The 21,975-nt window shown below is 41.0% G+C and overlaps 1 protein-coding gene across 1 annotated transcript in view; it reads left to right on the top strand.

The window, feature by feature from the left end:
- LOC142665945 (deoxynucleoside triphosphate triphosphohydrolase SAMHD1-like) overlaps positions 1-21,975 on the top strand; it is a 111,099-nt gene that overhangs the window by 65,947 nt on the left and 23,177 nt on the right. Inside the window, exons 10-14 of the mRNA XM_075845772.1 lie at positions 1,369-1,469; positions 2,798-2,943; positions 4,879-4,956; positions 5,222-5,326; positions 11,239-11,367. Of these exons, the coding sequence (XP_075701887.1) occupies positions 1,369-1,469; positions 2,798-2,943; positions 4,879-4,956; positions 5,222-5,326; positions 11,239-11,367 (559 nt within the window). The remainder of the gene's footprint in view (positions 1-1,368; positions 1,470-2,797; positions 2,944-4,878; positions 4,957-5,221; positions 5,327-11,238; positions 11,368-21,975) is intronic.

Below are 21,975 nucleotides of genomic sequence, written 5' to 3'. Positions count from 1 at the left end.
AAGATTACTACTTCCGGTCGCGGCTTCCGGACTTGTGGACATGGAGCAGCGGCAGCAGACGGAGCGGAGGCGACTGGAGCAGGTAAGTTATTTCTGTGTATGTAAGTGTTTTACTGTGTGTTTACTACTGTATGTAAACCTACTACACTGTGTGTTAGCTCAAAAAATGGCGACACACAGTGTAGGAGGTTTGACCGTTCAATCCCCTCGTTTCTCCCGGCACTAGCCAGGATAAAGGAGGGGGGGATTCTGAGAGCTCACTAGAGCGAGTGAGTTTTTCCCAATTTTGCAGCATAAAGCAATGTGGTTGCTTTACCACATGCAATGCTGCAATTTTGGGAATTGCTCCATCTAGTGACCAGCACTGGGAAATATTATAAATTAGAATCTAATTTATAATATTTCCTCGTGAAAAAAATAAAAAAAATTAGAACAATGTTTAATCACCTACACACTAATTGTTTAACTAAAAAAAATATATATTTTTTGCTAGCAACACATTCCCTTTAAATAGCAACATAATTGACTGCTTTTTTTTCTTATTTTACCATTAGACTGTATACTGTTAAATTGCTGTTTTCTATTTTGGAAAATAATTCTACCATTGGTAAGGCCCGGGTGTCACCATGTTCTGGCTGGTGAAACCCCAGTTGAAAAAGCTTAAGCCCTGGTATAGGTTTCTTAAAGGGTTAATGCCAATATCCTGAAAGCCTTAAAGGGGTTTTCCAGTCCCTAAAAGTTGATGGCCTATCCTCAGGATCGGTTGGGGTCCGACTGCTGGATCCCCTGCCGATAAGCTGTTTTGAAGGGGCCACAGTGCTCGTACGAGCGCTGCTTCCCCTTCTTTCCGGTCACTGCTCGTATTGCGAATCGCCGACACACGTAGTGGCGATTCACAGTATTCATTGAAGTGAATGGGAGAAGGCTGTAATACTGTGAACCATCGCTACTGCTGTGTCGGCGATTCACAGTACAAGCAGTGACCGAAATGAAAAGCAACGCTCGTACGAGCGCAGGCCTGTCCTGAGGATAGGCCATCAATTTTTCGGCACTGGAAAACCTCTTGTATTGAAGCTATCTCTGGCTTCTGCATTCCTCTTGCACCTCTGTCCCAGGATGTGGCTGTAGACTGCTTAAGGCAAACAAACACTGGATCGTCATGCAATCAATGAGCAGATCAGCCAATCACAGAGTCATTGTGGATATGTTTTAGGACTTCGGGTAGACAAAAAAGGGCCCCTTCCCCTCTTGGCCCCTGTGCAGTTGCACAGGCAATATGTCCAGACCTCTGTATCAAAAACCAATATATAGTAGTATTTGCAGGGGGTATTTTTTTTTACTATCTAAGCCTTTCTTTTAACTCTGCAGGATTACAGATGCACTCTTAGAAGCTAATAAACACAATATTATAAACAAAGATACGATCTCTAGCTGCGTGGATGATATGAAAGCATATAGCCAGCTCACAGGTGAGTCATTTAAAGGGATTTGATTTTTACAGTTAATGCCGAGGAATGTTTTAGCCAGCTATACATTGTAATATTACATGGGGGCCATTAAAGCGGTTGTCTCACAGACAGACATTTATGGCATATCGACCTATTTCATTACAGGGGCATCCCAACCCTGTTTTTGCTTGGTGAGGTGGCTTCTGGATCCAGGCAGTGAAGGTGGTTGGGTTCCAGAAAAAGCCAAGCTGTTTCCGTAACTCCCATTCACCAGACAGGATGGGGATTGAGTGACCCCCGTTCGTGATATAGGTGGGGATCCCCGAGATAGGACCCGCCCTATCAGATATTTTTGGCACATCCCTTGGATATGTCATAAATGTCTGTTGTGAGACAACCTCTTTAGGTTACATGCAGGGCAGAAAAGACCCTGAAGTGGAGGCCTATGGCACAGCTATAGGGGGTAAAAGTTTACTGGCCTGGTTCTTGCAGGGGCCTTGAAGACCCCTTTAACACATTAGGAAAGTACAATTGTATGTATACATTAGGGCTTTAAGTTTAGCGCGTAAGCTGGGAGATTTCCCCGACATGTGTTGAACGTAGCCCCATAATGTGATGTGAAGTGCCTTAAAAGGGTTGTCCCACTATTAAATGTTATTGTAGTATAATTCAGCATTAAAAATGTATTCGTTTTGTAACTTACCTAGTTATAAAAATGCCCCAGTTGTGAAATATTCCCTTTACTTTATTATAATGGCGCCCCCTGGGGTTCAATCTGTATAGTAATGTGCACGTCCTCTTAATGCGCTAATTCAGGCAAAAACGTACATATTCCGTTCCACACCGCCAACTGTCAGTAGAGAAAAAGATTTTATTCAGAAACATCTTGTCCTCAGTTTTATAGGGCTGGGCTCACCCTTCCATGTTATGGGGGGCATTTGTAAAACTTTTCCTATGAAGAAGGTAGAGGCAGTGAAACAGAACATCCTGCCTATACAAGCCATGACAGGGAGGGGGAGGGGCTGCAGCAGAAAGGACACGCCCCCTGAGCTGCCAGCCTGAAGACTATTTAGCAGAGCACTGAATGGGAGATATGTGGATCCATGTAAGATACAGGGATGGTTCTAGCTTTGTTAGAAAGAGATTGGCATTCACAACATTATGTCTGATTTGGGGATTTTTTTTTTCATTAATTCTGGGACAATCTCTTTAACTGGACAATAATATTTTTTTTCATGGGACAGGAGATTTTGAATAGGAACCAATACAACGGATCCATGTCTAATATTAATAACTACTGTATAGCTATATTTTCTGTCACAATCCTCACCCCCACATCTCCACCCTAGATTATATCTTTCAGGATATTCTACACTCCACTGCAGATGAAATGCGTGCTGCTAAAGAGATCTTGCGTAAAGTAGAACGCAGAGACCTGTATATGTGTGTGGGAGAGACCAATCCAACTGAAGGCCCTATGAGATGGAAAACCAGGGTGAGTTAATATGTTGATTTATATACTAGTGTTTGCCCCTTCGATATCAGTGGCCAATAAAAATATTTTTGTACTGCTCCAATGCATCTAAAAAACAAATAAAAACTTTGGAACTGATCTTCATTAAAAAAATAAAAATCCTGTTGTGTGCAGACCTGTGTCTCCACGGTAAGGCCACAAACAAACCCTGTGTAGTCTGATGATGCAATCCCGCTCGCTTCCATCTATCCTATACTTTATGCTGGCCTACCTAATATAAATTAGCAAGACGTATTAGACTGAAGGAAACGAGTATGACTGTAATACCAGACCTTGCATGGATTGTGTGTCTTACAGGCCACAAGGGTCTGCATAGGTGCTGTAGACCTAAAACAGCAGGATATCTTTAAAGGGAATGTGTCGCTAGAAAAATATATATAATTTTTTTAGTTAAACTGTTAGTATATAAATGATTACACATTGTTAGAATCTAATTTAAATTATTTCCTGACTTGTGAAAAAAATTAGAATTTATAACCTTTCCATGTGCTGGTCACTAGAGGGAGCAATTCCCAAAATTGCAGCATTGGCATGTGGTAAAGCAACCTCATTGCTTTATGCTGCAAAATTGGAGAAGACACACTCGCTCTAGCGTCCTCAAACAATCCCCCCTCCTTTATCCTGGCTAGTGCCAGGAGAAAGGAGGGGATTGAATGTTCAAACCTCCTGCACGGTGTGCCGCCATTTTTGGAGCGAATGCACAGTGTAGGAGGATTAGATACAGCGGTAATCACACAGTATAATAAACATACACACATACACACACATCACATACACAAACATAACTTACCTGCTCCTGCCGCTGCCTAAGCTCCTAGTCCTTGCTTCTGAACATATGGACGGAAGTCGCGACCGGAAGTCATCTTACTGTCAGGCAGCAGCTTCCGGTCCACATGAAAATGGCGCCGGATGTCGATCTGCCCAAGACCTTCCTCACACAGACGGCGTACGCTATAGTGAATGGAACGGTTCCCGTTCACATTCTCTATGGGGATGTATGTGCCGTATTCCATCTCTGTATGTGTCGTTAATCGACACATACAGAGATGAAAAAAAAAATGGCAGCCCCCATAGAGAAGTAAAAGAAAGAAAAAAGTAAAAACACAAATAAAATGTATTTTAACATACGAAAAGCAATAACATCTAAAAAAAATTTTTTCATGGTCACCTTCCCTTTAATGATTATATTATAAAAGGTACAGGAGTAAATATAAAACGTAGCTTTTATTAAGCTGTTAAAACGTGGAACCTGCAAGATTAATAGCAACTGAGCACAATGTTCTGGACGACAAGCACTGATAGACAAAGCTAGAGGCCAATAGGGGTGATGCAAAAACACCCCCATACTGACGTTGACATAATCAGTCCAATGATGAAGTGAGAATCACGGAGGGTGATGACTATGATTTGGCTCTCTGTTGATTGGCAGCTTCACGGCGGAGCCTCCAGACGGGGAGGGTCTAACTGACACATAAAGCATGTGAGAGCGAGGCACTCGCTGCTACTGCCAAACACTAGGAATTTAGACATCAGTAACTCCAGGCGTCTCCGTGACGAGCCTGATCCTCCTATAAGACTGACTATACGCTTAACAAAAGGAACGAATACCTTATACCTAATTGACACTTATATGTTATAAAATCAAGTGATGAACTTTAAGCCATGAGCAGCGACATTTCGGCAGATGCAACGGTCTTTCTCAAGCATGCCAAAACGTTGCTGCTCATGGAATAAAGTTCATCACTTGGCGATCCTGGAGGGCAGCCTGTTTTTTGTAAACTTTAATGAACACTAGTTAGAAAGTTTCTTATTTTTGTATATTTGATGTATTGAAGCAATAATGTAAATTGGATACAAAGGTGTACATAGAGTTTAATAATAGTTTGTTTGTTACAGGAGCAGTGTCGCGAACAAGAAGCTGAACTGGCAAACTACATGCCACAGATATTTAGACCAGAACATTTCAGAGTAGATGTAAGTGCTCACGTTTTAGTGTGATAAATGGAGCAGTGTATGACTCATTTATCTCACTATAACTTAAGTTCTTTCCTTTAATTCTTTGTATATGTGTTATAATGTTGTAAAAGGTTTTCTTGCTTAGTAATGATTGCTCTTCGTCTAAGTTGTTCAGACACTATCGGGTAACTAAACCTTAAATAAAAAACTTTTGACACTTTAAATATGATCTATGCACAATAACTGTGTTCTCTATATTCATTTGTATTCTTTATCGATGTAGAACATTCAGATGGATTACGGAAAGAAAATGAAAAATCCAATTGACTCTGTGTGGTTTTACCGGAAGACAGATCCAGACAAAGCTATAAAAATCTCCCAGAAAGAGGTAGGATTTTTATTTATTTTTTTAAACCTATATTTTTATTTTATTAAATATTTTTAAATGTTTACAAAATACAAAACACTGATCCAAGTTCAAACCTGTTCCCAAATCCTCCTCCCTCCCTAAAGATGGCATATGATCCAAATGTATTTCAATCCTTATCGATGAAGATCCACATATATTCAATGGACACTAACTTTTCATACAACTTGTACTAATCTAATAGCATACCTAATTTCTAGCAATTTACTTTTTGAAAAATTGTTTTGGCCTTGCAAAGTCTGTGAATTTACTGCCACTAGGTGTCTCCCTTCATATAATCTGATGTCCACCCCCAGTTGTCATACAAATTCCGTATAGTTACATAGCAGAGGAGATGGAGTGACAGGAATTGGGGAGTGTCTTTGTTATAGCTTTCTGTACTCATAGCCTGCCCGACTCTACAAACAACCAATTCATCGCTCCTGAGACTCATGTAAGTTATCTTCTTGGTACTGCTCTCATTTAATTATTGCAGTAGCGGCTTGTGTCTCGCGGTCTGCTTTATTATAGCTTTTTTCAGTTTCAGCAAGTCCGTGTTCTTGTTCTCTAATCTATTTTGTACATGCATTCCTCTTTAGTGTTTTGTTCTTATAATCTGCTTTACCACAATTTCTCAATTGCTTGCGATCTCACTGACTCCATGTGCACTTTGTAATGCGATCTAATGTTTGCTGCAAGTATCTCTCAATAATAACTAAATAGCTGCATGTAAGCGCTAATGCTGGGTTCTCATGTCGCAATCACAATGCCGAGCTAAAAACACCATTTTTGCAAAAATCGAGGCAAAATGGCGCAGGTTTTGGCGCGATTCATGGCAAGAAAAGCATTTTTAGCACGATGTTGGAACCAAGCATTAGCACTGACATGCAGGTTTAGTTAATATTGCGAGATACTTGAAGCAAACATTAGACAATATAGGGCAAAGTGCACATGGAGTCAGAGAATGAGGCAATAGGGAAATGGTGGTAAAGGAGATTATAAAAACAAAACATTGGAGAGAAAGAGGAAGGTATTCATGAAATAGATTAGGCTGGCTTGCTAAAATTTAACATAGCTATAACAAAGCAGACAGAGCCATAAGCAGCGACTGCAAGAATGACATGGGAGATCAGTACTAAGAAGATAACTTACATGTGTCCCAAGAGCGATGAACCGGCTGTTTATAGAAAGTGAGATTAGTAGCTTGGAAATGTGGGCAGGGAGTTTACACTGTACTGTACTGCCAGATTTGCATATCAGTGACACCACCTCCACTATAGAGGGAACAGAAAATAGCACGGCAGCTGAAATAGCGGGAATAGGAGGTGAAAAAGAGAAAATGCGGGTGTAACATCATTAGGGATTGAAGAGCACGGCTATTTTGAACTTTGAGGAAAACTCATGTACGCTTTAACATACCTCATTCACATATATTTTAAAAACTAAAAAAATCCTCCTCCAGGTTGAGTTGTGGGAGAGGGAAAGAGCAAAACAAAAAAATTAAATGAATAAAATTTGGAGTATAGACGTTTTTTTTTACTCCTACATTATGCAGAAAGTACTGCAACAAAATCTTAAGCGTGTGAATCCACCCTTAAAGAATTATCACTGATTTAGTAGGCCAGGTTCACAGGAACGAGTGCAACTGCAGACGTGAAAAACTGTCGTTTTTTCACGTCCGAGTTGCACCCATGTAGGTGCCGTTTTCACGGATCCCCATAGACTTGAGTCTATCGGGGTAGCCGTGAAAACGGAAGGAAATGTTCTATTTTTCAACGGACCCTGTGAACGACCCCATTGAAATACACGCAGTCGTGTGACGGTTTTTGTTTTTTTTCCATTATGGAGGCATATAAAATGTGCGGTGGCAGCATATGTGAAGTAATGAAGGTAGAGAAAGAACAATGTATTCGTAATACACGACACGTATGGCAAATATTCCATAATACGTGTTAGTGCAATAATCCAAATTCACAGAATAAAATGGAAATTAAATAAAAAGAAGACTATTCAGACAGGGGAGGCAGACAATAATAAAGGAGGGGGAAGCAGAGGAATAAGGGATCAACTGAAGGCACCTCAGCACTCACTGTGGGTTATTATGTAACAGAAAACAATTCAATCAACACCTGCTAACCAGTGGGGAAGGTCATCACTATCCCCGAACTCAACCCATAGGGCCCAGGTTTGGAGAAATCTCGCAGAACTACCATGATCATCCGACATAAGTTCTTCCATTCTGATAGGAAGGTTCACCTCGCTCATCTAGAGAAGGAACCGGAGTAGATTTCCAATGGTGAAGAATTACAGTTCTAGCTGCAGTCAGGAAATGTCTAAGACCTTTTTAAGGCCAGAAAGTGTCCCAGGTATAATAGTGAGTAGACCTGTTACAGGCGTAGCAGGAACTGTAGATGCTGTAAGTTTGTTATAGAGGTCAAATATTCTCACCCAGAACAGATGCATGTAGCATAGTCCTGGGGCCCTCCCGCAACGATCTGACATAGAGTGGAAAATCCTATGCAAAAGAGATACCTGTACCATCTGGTGAGAATTCTTTAATTCTTCTCTTGTGCAAAACACGATGTAGGAAGTTTATGTGTAAGTACAAATGCTATCCGCCAATCTTCATCTGAAGTCCAAGTTCTTTTTCCCAGGACTTAGTATAAGTGAGTTGTGTTGGAGAAAAAGCGGACTGGAGGAAAGTGCGGAACAAGACTGATGTAGAAAGGACTCCATGGGAGTCTTATCCTGAGTGAGGACAGTACAGTCTGACGCCGTCACACAGATGTATGCTATGGTTGTCTGCATTCGGCCTTAAGATCATTTCTTTAATTTTTAGTATGGATTCCCATTGTTGTTGTGAGACCGTACCAATCTCATCTTCACACTTTTTTCCTACATTTCATTAGTGATATTATTGATTTATAGAATTGTATTTTTTTTTAAAATATAACCCTTCCTTATATATTGCACGTTAAAACGAAATCAAAAACAGATAAGTGACCCACATTGAAATGAGTTATTCCTAGTGTACCTAACAGCATGTTCTATTTGAAGATATCTAGAGTCTTTTTTTCACAAGGTATTCTTTTAAAACTTTAACGGTTTAGCCAAAGACACAATTTACCTGCTAACTGATGATTCAGTTTACGAGCGTTGATAAGAACACTCAATCCAGTTCAGTGTATAAACAGGGCAACGATGACCCGAAGTACAGGGAAACATTCATTCAATGGCTGATCGCATCTTTTATGCAGCATAAAATATCACATTTTTCAGCAACACCTCTCCCTGTGTAAACTGTGCGTCTGAGGACACATATTGCCCTCAGACGCAGTGTCTAAAAGATCCTGCAGGGGCAGTAAATAGCGTGGAGGCTTACTGGAACAAAAGATGCTCTATGCAGGAGTTTTGTCAAAGTCTCATCCAAGGAGACCTGCCAGCTACCTTTGCTTATCGTGTCACAGCACTGTCTCCATTGTGCAGGAGAAAGGCTGGTACCCGTGTCCTCCTCCCATTTTAGCATGTATAGAAGTTTGGATTTAGAAGAGGGTGTATTGAAAACACTATACAACATAGCCAATAAACCTATTCGAGAGGGTGAGTAGAGTATTAATTTCTCAATAGTGGTGTAGGATATTTCCACCTGGGTAGGGACCAGCTGTTGTAGGAAGAATAATAATTTAACAGCCTGGTATTGTTCAGATGTGGGGGTTTAAAGGTGGCGTTAAAATTGGTAAACGTCCTCAATCGTCCCTGTTTAACGAAGTCTTGAAATCTAATAAGTTTTAGATCGCCAGCAGAAACTGGTATTTTGAAAACCGTGGTTTCCCAAATATCACCGGGAAGTGATGGAATTGAAGACCTTGTTTAAACTGGACCAGGAGTCAAAGGAGCAAGGAGTGGTATTATAGGAGAGAAAGGTTCTTCAGGGTAGGTGGCAGGGGTGAGGTCATCCATACTAGCGCTCCCCAAGAATATGGAGTAAACTGGGCTTGTTCGAGAGAGACCCAGAGTGGTGCCCTATCTGGGGAAAGATGGGTTAATAGTAGTTGGACCAATATTTGAACAGATTGGTGACGGATAGACCACCAGATCTCTTATGTAGAAGCATAATACTTATCGATTATTCTGGGGCATTTATTGTTCCATATGAACTTAAAGATATTCTTTTGTAGGGCTTGTAGGTCCCCTCTTGGGAGAGGGACGGGAAGGGTTCTAAACAAATAAAGCAGTCTAGGAAGAGTTACCATTTTTATCGTATTAATTCTACCCACCCAGGAATGTGGCAGATTGGCCCATTTAACAAGGTCCGCTCGAATGGCCTTGAACAATGGAGGGTAGTTACATTTACATGGAGTATCAAGTGAGGGGGTTAGGGATATACCGAAGTAGGGAAGGCAATGTTTTTGGGTATGAAAGACAAAATTGAGCTCCAAGAGTTTTTGTAAAGGGGGTGGAAAGTTACAGAAAAGGGTCTCTGACTTAGATTAATGTATATGGAGACCTGCATCTGTTAGCATCTCTCATATATTGCTCTTTAAAGGGAAAGTGTCGCTAGAAAAAAAATTTTTTTTTTTTTTTTAGTTAAACAATTAGTGTATAGGTGATTAAACATTGTTCTAATTTTTTTCACGAGTCAGGAAATATTATAAATTAGATTCTAATTTATAATATTTCCCAGCACTGGTCACTAGATGGAGTAATTCCCAAAATTGCAGCATTGCATGTGGTAAAGCAACCACATTGCTTTATGCTGCAAAATTTGAGAAAACTCACTCGCTCTAGTGAGCTCTCAGAATCCCCCCTCCCTTATCCTGTCTAGTGCCAGGAGAAAGGAGGGGATTGAACGGTCAAACCTCCTACACTGTGTGCCGCCATTTTTTGAGCTAATACACAGTGTAGTAGGTTTACATACAGTAGTAAACATACACTAAAACACGAACATACATAGAAATAACTTACCTGCTCCTGCCGCCGCCGCTCCAAATGCACAAGTCCGGAAGCCGCGACCGGAAGTAGTAATCTTACTGTCCGGCCGCGACTTCCGGTCCACAGGAAAATGGAGCCGGACGTCGCACAGTTCAACTTGGACTGTGTGGGAGCGGCGCATGCGCCGTTCCCACCCAGATGGCGTACAGCATAGTGGATGAAACGGGCCCCATTTGCATTCACTATGGGACTGTATGTGCCGTATTCCATGTCTGTATGTGTCAATCATATCTGAGAACTATCTGGTCTTACTCCTCCCACTTAGGAAGAAAGTTCCACAATTACCTGTTATTTTTTTTATAGCAGCCAGGTTATCTTTAAAAATAATAGGATCTAATCATTCTGCTCTCATGTGGTCTGCTTCCTCCCCCAAATCCCTTGAAGCCCACACTTTCTTCCTCAGCAGGGGCCGATATGAAGTCAGGTTTCTATGGTGGACACCACTGGTAATTTCAAGAATTGATAGTTTTTTTTTCCTTCCCCCTCCTTTGGAAGTCATACTTTGCAGCCTAAGAGAGAGAAACCAGAGTATCGGAGCTCCCCCTAGTGGTGGCTGCAGGCTGACTGTTTTATCATGTACGGTTTACAGTTGTCTGTTATAATTAGACAGATGTCCCCTTTTGTTTCCGAAAAGACACTGAGTAGATTAAGCTGTCAAAAATGTAGACAGCATAAATTTAGACCAGGCAGTCTGAAGTTGCGCCAAATGCATCGCAGTGGCACACGCTGTATAATAAATTTGGTGAATCTTGCTTGACATGTTGGCTAGGTGTTCCTTTTTAGCATTTAAAGCCACGCCCCCTCTTCTACACACTTTTAAAAAGTGTTTAGTGAGGCACAAATATCTGTTCTTAAATAAGTCTAAAATTTAATTCTATTTATGTATATATTTGCATCCACAGGTTTCACTTTTACTCCCATCAATATTTCAAGAGAACTTCATCCGTGTCTACTGTACGAAAGAGAACCAGCGTCTGTATGCTGAAGATTGTTTTAGGAAATGGTGCGATGAAAACAACTTCGAATATCAGGTCTGTGATTCCAGGCTCACACAAGATGCATTGGATAGAACACAAAAAAAGACCTGATTTGCCATACATTTCCCCCTTGCATTGCTTATGGCTGGATTCACAAATTGCGTATTTTTGCAGATTTGAGTCAAAGCCAGAAGTGGATCCAGAAAGGAGTAATAGAAGTTTTTATTTAATATTTACCATTTCTTTTGGAACCACTTCTGGCCTTTGGCTCAATAATCTGCAACAAATACGCATGTGAATCCAGCTTAAACGAGACAAATAGTATAAAGGCTGAATTGACAGACAGCGTTTTCGGTGGCGTTTTTTTTTTGTTGGTGCAGTCAGATGTTACATTAAAGTCCTATAATAAAATATCAAAAGCCCCACATACACTGTTCTTGTTTGTTGCGTTTTTGGGGCAATTTTGTGGCCAGCGGGGATTTTTTTTTTTGTTGAATTTTTTTCCCTCCAAAAGGCAGGATTCCTTTTCTTTTTTTAAATCCAATCCCAGTTTTAACTTTAGTATAAATGTAAACACGGCGCAGTGTCTCTTTTTGTGTTGTGTGTCTCGTTGATATTGTTGTTACTACCCAAATTGGTCGGTGTAAAAGAACCAACTCCTTCACATAACTGGCTTTTTGTATGGCTAGTTTCACACGTCTAGGTCCATTTGCGTTTTTTGGTGTGATTTTTGCAAAAATTGGGGGAAAATGGCTCTCGACGTGTGAATACAGCCTTAGAAATAGCAACAGGGAAGGAGAGGTTCTACAGGCATGTCTGAGTTTGGAGGGGAGGGGGGGGGGGGGCATCCAAGTCCCAGCGAGGGCAGATGACACAAGCTGAATTGTATCAGCGGGTAGATAGGGAGGGAGGGAGGGAGAATCACACTGGCTGTGTATCAGTGTAGAGAGAGAGATGAGAAATTCCCACGGACGCTCTACAGGGGGAGGGAGGGGGAAATCAGGGTCGCCAGCACACGGAAAGGAGATCCCTCATGGGCTGTAGAAGCAGATGTGAGTCACAGAACTCACATCCAGCATGTATTACTAGGAGGGACATGCACTTGTGAGTAAAGTCTGAAACTAGGAGCAGGTTGCAAATGGAATATTAGGAGTCTAAAATGAAGATTGCAGCCTAAAACTTAGCGTTTTCTTGGAATTAAAAAGGAAGTACTAACAAGGGAAAAAAAATTGTTTTTACATACAGTGAAGGAAATAAGTATTTGATCCCTTGCTGATTTTGTAAGTTTGCCCACTGTCAAAGACATGAACAGTCTAGAATTTTTAGGCTAGGTTAATTTTACCAGTGAGAGATAGATTATATAAAAAAAACAAAACTGAAAATCAGTCAAAATGATATATATTTATTTGCATTGTGCACAGAGAAATAAGTATTTGATCCCCTACCAACCATTAAGAGTTCAGCCTCCTCCAGACCAGTTACACGCTCCAAATCAACTTGGTGCCTGCATTAAAGACAGCTGTCTTACATGGTCACCTGTATAAAAGACTCCTGTCCACAGACTCAATGAATCAGTCTGACTCTAACCTCTACAACATGGGCAAGACCAAAGAGCTTTCTAAGGATGTCAGGAACAAGATCATAGACCTGCACAAGGCTGGAATGGGCTACAAAACCATAAGTAAGACGCTGGGTGAGAAGGAGACAACTGTTGGTGCAATAGTAAGAAAATGGAAGACATACAAAATGACTGTCAATCGACATCGATCTGGGGCTCCATGCAAAATCTCACCTCGTTGGGTATCCTTGATCCTGAGGAAGGTGAGAGCTCAGCCGAAAACTACACGGGAGGAACTTGTTAATGATCTCAAGGCAGCTGGGACCACAGTCACCAAGAAAACCATTGGTAATACATTACGCCGTAATGGATTAAAATCCTGCAGTGCCCGCAAGGTCCCCCTGCTCAAGAAGGCACATGTACAGGCCCATCTGAAGCTTGCAAATGAACATCTGGATGATTCTGAGAGTGATGGGAGAAGGTGCTGTGGTCAGATGAGACTAAAATTTAGCTCTTTGGCATTAACTCAACTCGCCGTGTTTGGAGGAAGAGAAATGCTGCCTATGACCCAAAGAACACTGTCCCCACTGTCCAGCATGGAGGTGGAAACATTATGTTTTGGGGGTGTTTCTCTGCTAAGGGCACAGGACTACTTCACCACATCAATGGGAGAATGGATGGAGCCATGTACCGTCAAATCCTGAGTGACACCCTCCTTCCCTCCACCAGGACATTAAAAATGGCTCGTGGCTGGATCTTCCAGCACGACAATGACCTGAAACATACAGCCAAGGCAACAAAGGAGTGGCTCAAAAAGAAGCACATTAAGGTCATGGAGTGGCCTAGCCAGTCTCCAGACCTTAATCCCATCGAAAACTTATGGAGGGAGCTGAAGATGCGAGTTGCCAAGCGACAGCCTCGAAATCTTAATGATTTACAGATGATCTGCAAAGAGGAGTGTGCCAAAATTCCATCTAACATGTGTGCAAACCTCATCATAAACTACAAAAAACGTCTGACTGCTGTGCTTGCCAACAAGGGTTTTGCCACCAAGTATTAAGTCTTGTTTGCCAAAGGGATCAAATACTTATTTCTCTGTGCACAATGCAAATAAATATATATAATATTGACTATGTGATTTTCTGTTTTTTTTAAATATAATCTATCTCACTGGTAAAATTAACCTAGCCTAAAAATTCTAGACTGTTCATGTCTTTGACAGTATACTTATGACAGCAAACTTATAAAATCAGCAAGGGATCAAATACTTATTTCCTTCACTGTATGTCAAAGGCGTCCATAGCCTTTAAAACCTAACAGCAGTCGCAACTAGAGGGAGCTAACTGCATACGGTTATGAATTGAACTCAATAATACTGCATGCAGTAAGCTCCCCCACACTCCCTCTAGTGGCAGCTTCAGGCAAAGTAATGGATGGAATCGGAGATAACTCCGGTTCTGCTCGTTCAACCCCTTAGATATGACAGTCAATAGCGTCCATGGCATCTAAACTGTCACAGGGGGGCGCCCCAGCTTTCTGACAGCCCATCGGCTCACATGGGGTCCCCAGGTCAGTCATCTTTCTGCTCCTATTAAGTAGAAAGTTTTTTGGGTTTTTTTTGTACAAAAGAAAAGAAAACTAAAAGGTTAAACAAAAAAAAACAACTTTCCCCTATAGCAATATAAAAAAAACAAAAAACATAATTAGTATTGCAAGGTGAACGTTGTGAAAAAAAAAATAATTAATTACAAGTGACAAAATTGCTGTTTGGTTACCTTGTCCACTGCAAAAAAAATGGAATAAAAAGTGATCAAAAATGTACCCCAAAATGGTACCAATAAGAACTACAGCTCACCCCGCAAAAACCAAGCCCTAATACAGCTTAATAGCCAGAGCTTTTTTTCTTCTGGCAATTAGAATATGGCAATACAAATTCAATTTTTTTCATTGTAAAATTAGTAAAACAAACACTATATAAATTGGGTATCTATGTAATCATATTAACCCACAGAATAAGGTTTAATGTCATTTGGTGCTATGAAAAACTACAATTCATCCGGTAAAAAAAAAGCCCTCATACAGCTATAGAGACGGAAAAATTAAAAAGTTAAGGCTTTCGGAAGGTTGCCATAACTATAGGAAACCTACAGATTACAGTACAAAAATGGCAGTGGTCTGTATCTGGTAAAACTTTTAAAGGGCTGCAATGGGCTATGTATATGGTGACATTTCTCTGCTATATTATTTATAACACAAACCCTCTTCCTAGTAACAACGTCTGCACATTTCCGTTTCCGAATCGTGAGACGAACACAACTTGAAGCTGCCGTGCTTCCCATGGATGGCCTGAAGACGGCTGCAGCAACTTCAGATTTTCTTTATTTAAAGAGGCTCTGTCACCAGATTTTGCAGCCCCTATCTGCTATTGCAGCAGATCGGCGCTGCAATGTAGATTACAGTAACGTTTTTATTTTTAAAAAACGAGCATTTTTGGCCAAGTTATGACCATTTTCGTATTTATGCAAATGAGGCTTGCAAAAGTACAACTGGGCGTGTTGAAAAGTAAAAGTACAACTGGGCGTGTATTATGTGCGTACATCGGGGCGTGTTTACTACTATTACTAGCTGGGCGTTGTGTATAGAAGTGTCATCCACTTCTCTTCACAACGCCCAGCTTCTGGCAGTGCAGCACTGTGACGTCACTCACAGGTCCTGCATCGTGTCGGCACCAGAGGCTACAGTTGATTCTGCAGCAGCATCAGCATTTGCAGGTAAGTAGCTACATCGACTTACCTGCAAACGCCGATGCTGCTGCAGAATCATCTGTAGCCTCTGGTGCCGATGTGTCCTCGCTCGTCCGACACGATGCAGGACCTATGAGTGACGTCACAGCGTGATCTCTCGAGAACACGGCTGTGTCTGAACTGCCAGAAGCTGGGCATTGTGAAGAGAAGTGGATGATACTTCTCGTCAGAACGCCCAGCTAGTAAAAGTAGTAAACACGCCCCGATGTACGCACATAATACACGCCCAGTTGTACTTTTACTTTTCAACACGCCCAGTTGTACTTTTGCAAGCCTCATTTGCATAAATACGAAAATGGTCATAACTTGGCCAAAAATGCTCGTTTTTTAAAAATAAAAACGTTACTGTAATCTACATTGCAGCGCCTATCTGCTGCAATAGCAGATAGGGGTTGCAAAATCTGGTGACAGAGCCTCTTTAATTCTGCATTTAGTAGTTTAGCATTGCATCAAGAATGTGCATTATTTAATAAGGTCTTTTAGAATACAATATATAATAGCTATATCAAATATCTAATTCTCTACATAGAAACATATACTTTTCTGTATGTGTAGAGAGATAAAGAACTTAGAAATTATTATAACTTAAGACTGTATATTTTACTTTATATATATATATCTCATGTCTGTTCCGGGGTGGCCTTTATTTGCTTCAAAATTATTGGTTCAAGTTACAAAGGACTTACATATAAAAGCCAGAAAAATCTGCTGGAAGCTGTGGAATCACCTTCTATAAATGAGGACAGGAGCTTCTTCAGAGTCCTGTAAAGTACAGTCAAAATAAAATAAGGTTTTCTTGCGTAAATTATAATTTGGCAAGACATGCCCTTTTTTATGAAGCCACTTTCCTTTCCCCAAAAAAAATAAAAAATAAAAATTACTCCTGGGTTGCTGCTTCTGGAGAGAATAACCAGCCTTCATTCTAAATTTTATGTTGGATGATGTATTTAGTGAGAATATATATAATTTTCTACACACTTATATTTTTCGGTTTAGAAAATGACAGTCAGATATCCCAACCCCAGTGCAGGTCTAATGACCTGAGCGAATAGCATCAAAGATCCCATTATAAGTCGTATCTAGAGTTTCTCTGGAAAATGGAATCTTGCATATAAACCTACGACTTTATCAGACCAACTTTTAACCTGCAAAATTTCCCTTAGGCCGGGTTCACACACAGTTTTTTGCAGGCAGATTTTCCTCTGCTTGCACGCCGATTTTCGCAGCATTTTTCGCCCACGGCCATTGAGCGCCTCAGGCATAAGACGCCGCGAAATACGCTTTCTCTGCCTCCCGTTGATGTCAATGGGAGGTCAGAGGTTTAAACCCCCGAAAATAGGGCATGTCCCTTCTTCCCGCGAGCCGGTTTTTCCGCTTGCGGGGGGAAAAAACGCCTCCGCCTCCCATTGAAATCAATGGGAGGCATTTTTGGCCGTTTTTGTGTCAAACTCAGTGTGAACTAGCCCTTAGGTTGCATCATAGACATGTTGCGGATTCCGCACTGAAAATCTGTGACAGAATACAATACATGTAGCGGAAATTAGTAAACCGACACACTCAGAAAATTGTTACCAAGTACCTACCTGCCACACACTGCAGGAAGGCCGTGTACACATCACAGGACGCTGTGCAGCCAACAATTGGATAAAGTTAGAAAGCATGATCTCCTGCTTGGCGGCAGCGGAGCCACACACAATGGATTTTTGCAGTGCTGCAGAACTACATTTCCCATGAAGTCTTTCAGAAACAACATATCCTCACTCACCACTGTTTCTGGAAATGGTTCACATTAGAACACAATACACAGAATGCTTTAGGTCAGGCAGAGTATAAGAAGCGGCGATGGTCCTCTCCACATATACTTACCTCCCCCACTGAGGTCTCTCATGAGAGGTCGATTTCATCCCCAGCAGCGACGTGGGGAGAGGAAAGAAAAAAGTGACATTTAGCATCTTGCAAGAAGATAAATTAAGATTGATTCAATAATGAAATCAAATATATGGTATAAAATAAAGCAAACAATAGCTCACCCTCTGTATGGTCCCAATGGAGAAGATTGCATCCGTCACTATAGCCAAATCATACTTAGTGCGATAAAATGCTCCAATACATATTTTTATTTTTTTGTATACGGAGGTTCTCATTTTCCAATAACATTTCTGTATAAATTATTCAGTTTAAGATATTTGCTTCCAGTAAACCATGACTGTTCATATTGAGTCACTGCAAGTGTATAAAACTCTGTCCTGGTCATGTGATGGACACCGGCGCACTGCGCAAACAAGGCCTAGGGCTGTGTCTTCAAATTTTACATGTAGTTATTTTTAAGCCAAATCAGGAATGGAATCTAAAAATAGAAGAAATATATAAAGGAAGACCTCATAGGCATGCTCTCTTGGATCCAATTCTGGTTTTGGCGTAAAAAAAGAATAAAAATACATGCAAAATTTCATAGAAGAAATTTGCGCAACTGAAAATCTATTCTATTCGGCCAGGTTCCCACGAGACTAATAAGCTGCGTAAAAACCATGCAGCGTATTAGACCTGGAACCTGCAGTACATTACGTCCGAAAACCACAGCACATTGTGTTGCATTTTTTGGGACAGGATTTCCGCTGCGGAGAGCAGCGGTATAAAAATGCAAATATTTACATAGGCCGTTTTGGCAACGCGTCCCTCCTGTGCAGTTTGGTACGACCTCCTTGGATGACGCTGCAGCGGCAATCACATGGGATGTAACATCATCCCAGGAGGCCGGCCCTCTGACGTCATCCAGGCAGGCCTCCTGGGATGATGTATCATCCCACGTCCTCGCCGCTACAGCCTGTGATTGGCTGCAGCGATTACATGGGATGCAATGTCATCCCAGGAGGCCGGACCGGAGGCAGAAAGGGGGCAGTTCTGGGAAGGAAGGATTTTTTTTTTTTTCCGTAGTTGCGATTTTTGAGGTGTAATCGCTTCCAATACATCGCATGTCAATTTTTTATCGTTTACGCTGCAGTTTTTTTCCGCAGTGTGTGCATGGGATTTACTAAATCTCATCCACTTTGCTGCTACTGTAAACGCTGCGGAATTTCCAAACACAATTCTGTTGCGGAAATTCCACAGAGTTTACACTACGTGGGAACCCGGCATTAGGGCTTATTTACAAGAGCGTATTTTACGTCCGTGATATGCATGTGAAAATCACGCGCGTCGCACGCACCTCAGTCAATGGGGCCGTTCAGACATTGTGTTTTTCACGCATCGTGTGTCCGCTGCGCAAAACTCACAACATGTCCTATACTTAAGCGTTTTTCGCGCATCACGCATCCACTGAAGTCAATGGGTGCGTGAAAATCACGCACGGCACACGGATGCACTTCCATGTGCCGCGTGTGACTCGCGCTACAGTTGTTGAGGAAATGAAGGAAACTACCTCCTTCATTTAGGTTTCTAAACATTAAAACCACGTGTCATAACTAGGCCATACGCGCAAAAAACATGCAGCCACAAACACTGATGTCACACGGAACTGCAATGCGCGCAAAACGCTGCGTTTTCTGTGTGAATTTCGCCCTAAGCTGAGTCGTCAGTCGCAGCTAACCTGAGGAATAGTCTTTGACGGAAGGATACAGCTTCTATGTATACAGTATACTCAGAAGCTGTATCTTAACAAGATGCTTAAAATCACCTGAATTTTTTTTTTAAAAATAAGACTTTTAAAGGCTATATACGCACACCTTTTTAAAGAGGCTCTGTCACCACATTATAAGTGCCCTATCTCCTACATAAGGAGATCGGCGCTGTAATGTAGGTGACGGTTTTTTATTTCGAAAAACGATCTATTTTAAACCACTTTGAGCGATTTTTAGCTTTATGCTAATGAGTTTCTTAATGCCCAAGTGGGCGTGTTTTTACTTTAGACCAAGTGGGCATTGTACAGAGGAGTGTATGACGCTGACCAATCAGTGACCAATCAGCGTCATACACTTCTCTCCATTCATTTACACAGCACACACCAATGCATTATATACTACTGAACCATTAAAAACGAGTGCAGGAGCATGGGCAACATGACCACGTTCAAAGGTTAGAAGGGAGCCTGGGTATGGGAAGTTTGTAATAGTTTTTTTTTGTGCTTTCCCTTCAAACACCAAAAACAAGTTTTGGGACATAAGAGTTTTGTATGGAGTGATGGACACCCACCATAAAAACAAAAGTCAAACATCATTTCTTTAGTTAAATAGAATTTTAATTAAACACTTCCCACGTTGACATGATCACATCTCAATAAAACTCATTTTTCCCCAGAGCATAATTTTTTTTGGGCACAATTCCCTGTCAAATCAACAATATATAAAAAGAACACTCCACTTTTGAACAATATACAATACACCATTAAATTGTGTTTTTCATGATTCAAAAAAGGTGTGTATAGTAGAATAATATTGCAAAGTCTTTTTTACAGTTTTAAAATTTGGGAAAATCCCCTTTAAATAGGGGTATTCCTGTCTGACATTTATAGCATATACACAGGATATGCCATAAATGGCTAATAGATGCCGGTCCTAGTTCTGGGACCCCCACCTATCTCAGGAATGTAGTTCCCCTGAGCCCGTCCGGTCAGGTGGTGAACCAGGGAAGAATTGGCTGGGATTAAACAGCTGAGCTACGAAGTTTCTGTAGCTTTCTTAGCAGTAAATGGGGGTTATGGAATTCGTGTTGCTTAACGGGCTCGGATGTTTCCAGAATACCGACTGCCTATCCACTAATTGCCCACCTGGATGTGGCAGCCGCCTCACTGGGCAGGGGGCTCTAGTTTAATTTTAAAAAAACAAACAAAAAAAAAACACCCAATAGCGGCATTTTGTAAAAAAAAAAATTCCCGCCATATTTGAAGTCCCATAGTAAAGCTTATGGGGAAAAACACCTGAAAAAGGCGATGCCCTGAGTACATTGCGTTTGGAAAAAAGCGCCACGCACCACAAAATTGCCTCAAAAACGCTACAACTCAAAATGCAATTGTGTGTAGTGCATTTTATACTTCTTGCAATAGTCTAACGTAACATCTGTCCACGCTTTAAAAAAAAAAAAAAAAAAAAATTCATATTTATGAATGAAACCACTTTATCTTAACCCCTTAATGACAGCCGATACGCCTTTTCACGGCAGCCGAATCAACGTCCTGCACAGGTCTCCCGTGCAGGCTGGATGAGGACAGCCGGGCTCCTGCTCCAACGGTAGCCATCGGAATTTACTTTGATTTACTTTACCATTTAACCCCTCAAATGCCGTGGTCACTAGCGACCGCTGTACTTGAGTGGTTTACAGAGGGAGGGAGCTCCCTCTGTCACACAGCGGCGGCCCGCAAATGCAATTGCGGGCAGCCGGGGGCCTAACAAAGGCCCCCAGGTCTGCCCTGGCTATATGCCCATTAGGACGTGCCAGAGGCATGGCGTAATAGATGCCAGTCAGTTTTACACGGACAGGCAATAATGCTCTGGTATACGAAGTATATCAAAGCATTAGATCTGCGATCTAAAGATCGCACCGTGAAGTCTCCTAGTGAGACTGAAAAAATAATAAAAAAATATATATATATATAAAACCATTTTTTTGCCATAAAAAATGTTATTTAGTAAAGGTGTAAAAATAAAATCTACACATATGGTATCCCCGCAATCGTAATGACCCAAAAAATAGTTAGCATATTATTTAAACCGCAAGGTGAACCCCGTAAAAACACAAAACCGCAAAAACAAAATGGCAAAATTGCTATTTTTACCTATTTCCCCCTCCAAAATAAACGGTTAAATCAATAAGTCCTATGTACTCCAAATTGGTAGCAATGAAGTCCCGCAAAAAACAAGCCCTCATATGGCGACGTTGACGGAAAAATAAAAAAAAGTTATGGATCTTGGAAAGCAGTGATGTAAAATAATTTTAGTTCAAAAATGTTTTTTTATTCTGCAAAAATAGTAAAATATAAAAAAAAACTTTTACATATTTGGTATCGCTGTAATCGTACCGACCCATAGAATAAAGGTAGCATGTTACTTACGTCACACAGTAAACGCCGTAAATGTAAAATGCATAGAATGATGGCTAAATTGCTAGGGGGTTTTTATATCCCCCCCTAACCCCCCAAAAAAAAAGTTGATAAAGAAATTCTATATACCCCAAAACGGTGCCATTGAAAGATACAACTCATCCTGCAGTAAGCAAGTCCTCATACAGCTATGTCCACGTGAAAATAAAATAAAAATTATATCTTTGACTGGGACGATGGAAAAACTAAAAAATTGCTTGGTCATTAGG

The sequence above is a fragment of the Rhinoderma darwinii genome, chromosome 13, assembly GCF_050947455.1.
Source record: "Rhinoderma darwinii isolate aRhiDar2 chromosome 13, aRhiDar2.hap1, whole genome shotgun sequence".
In the NCBI taxonomy this organism is placed as follows: Eukaryota; Metazoa; Chordata; class Amphibia; order Anura; family Rhinodermatidae; genus Rhinoderma; species Rhinoderma darwinii.
The sequence above is the reverse complement of the archived record's forward strand: the minus strand, read 5'-3'. Positions and strand labels throughout refer to the sequence as shown.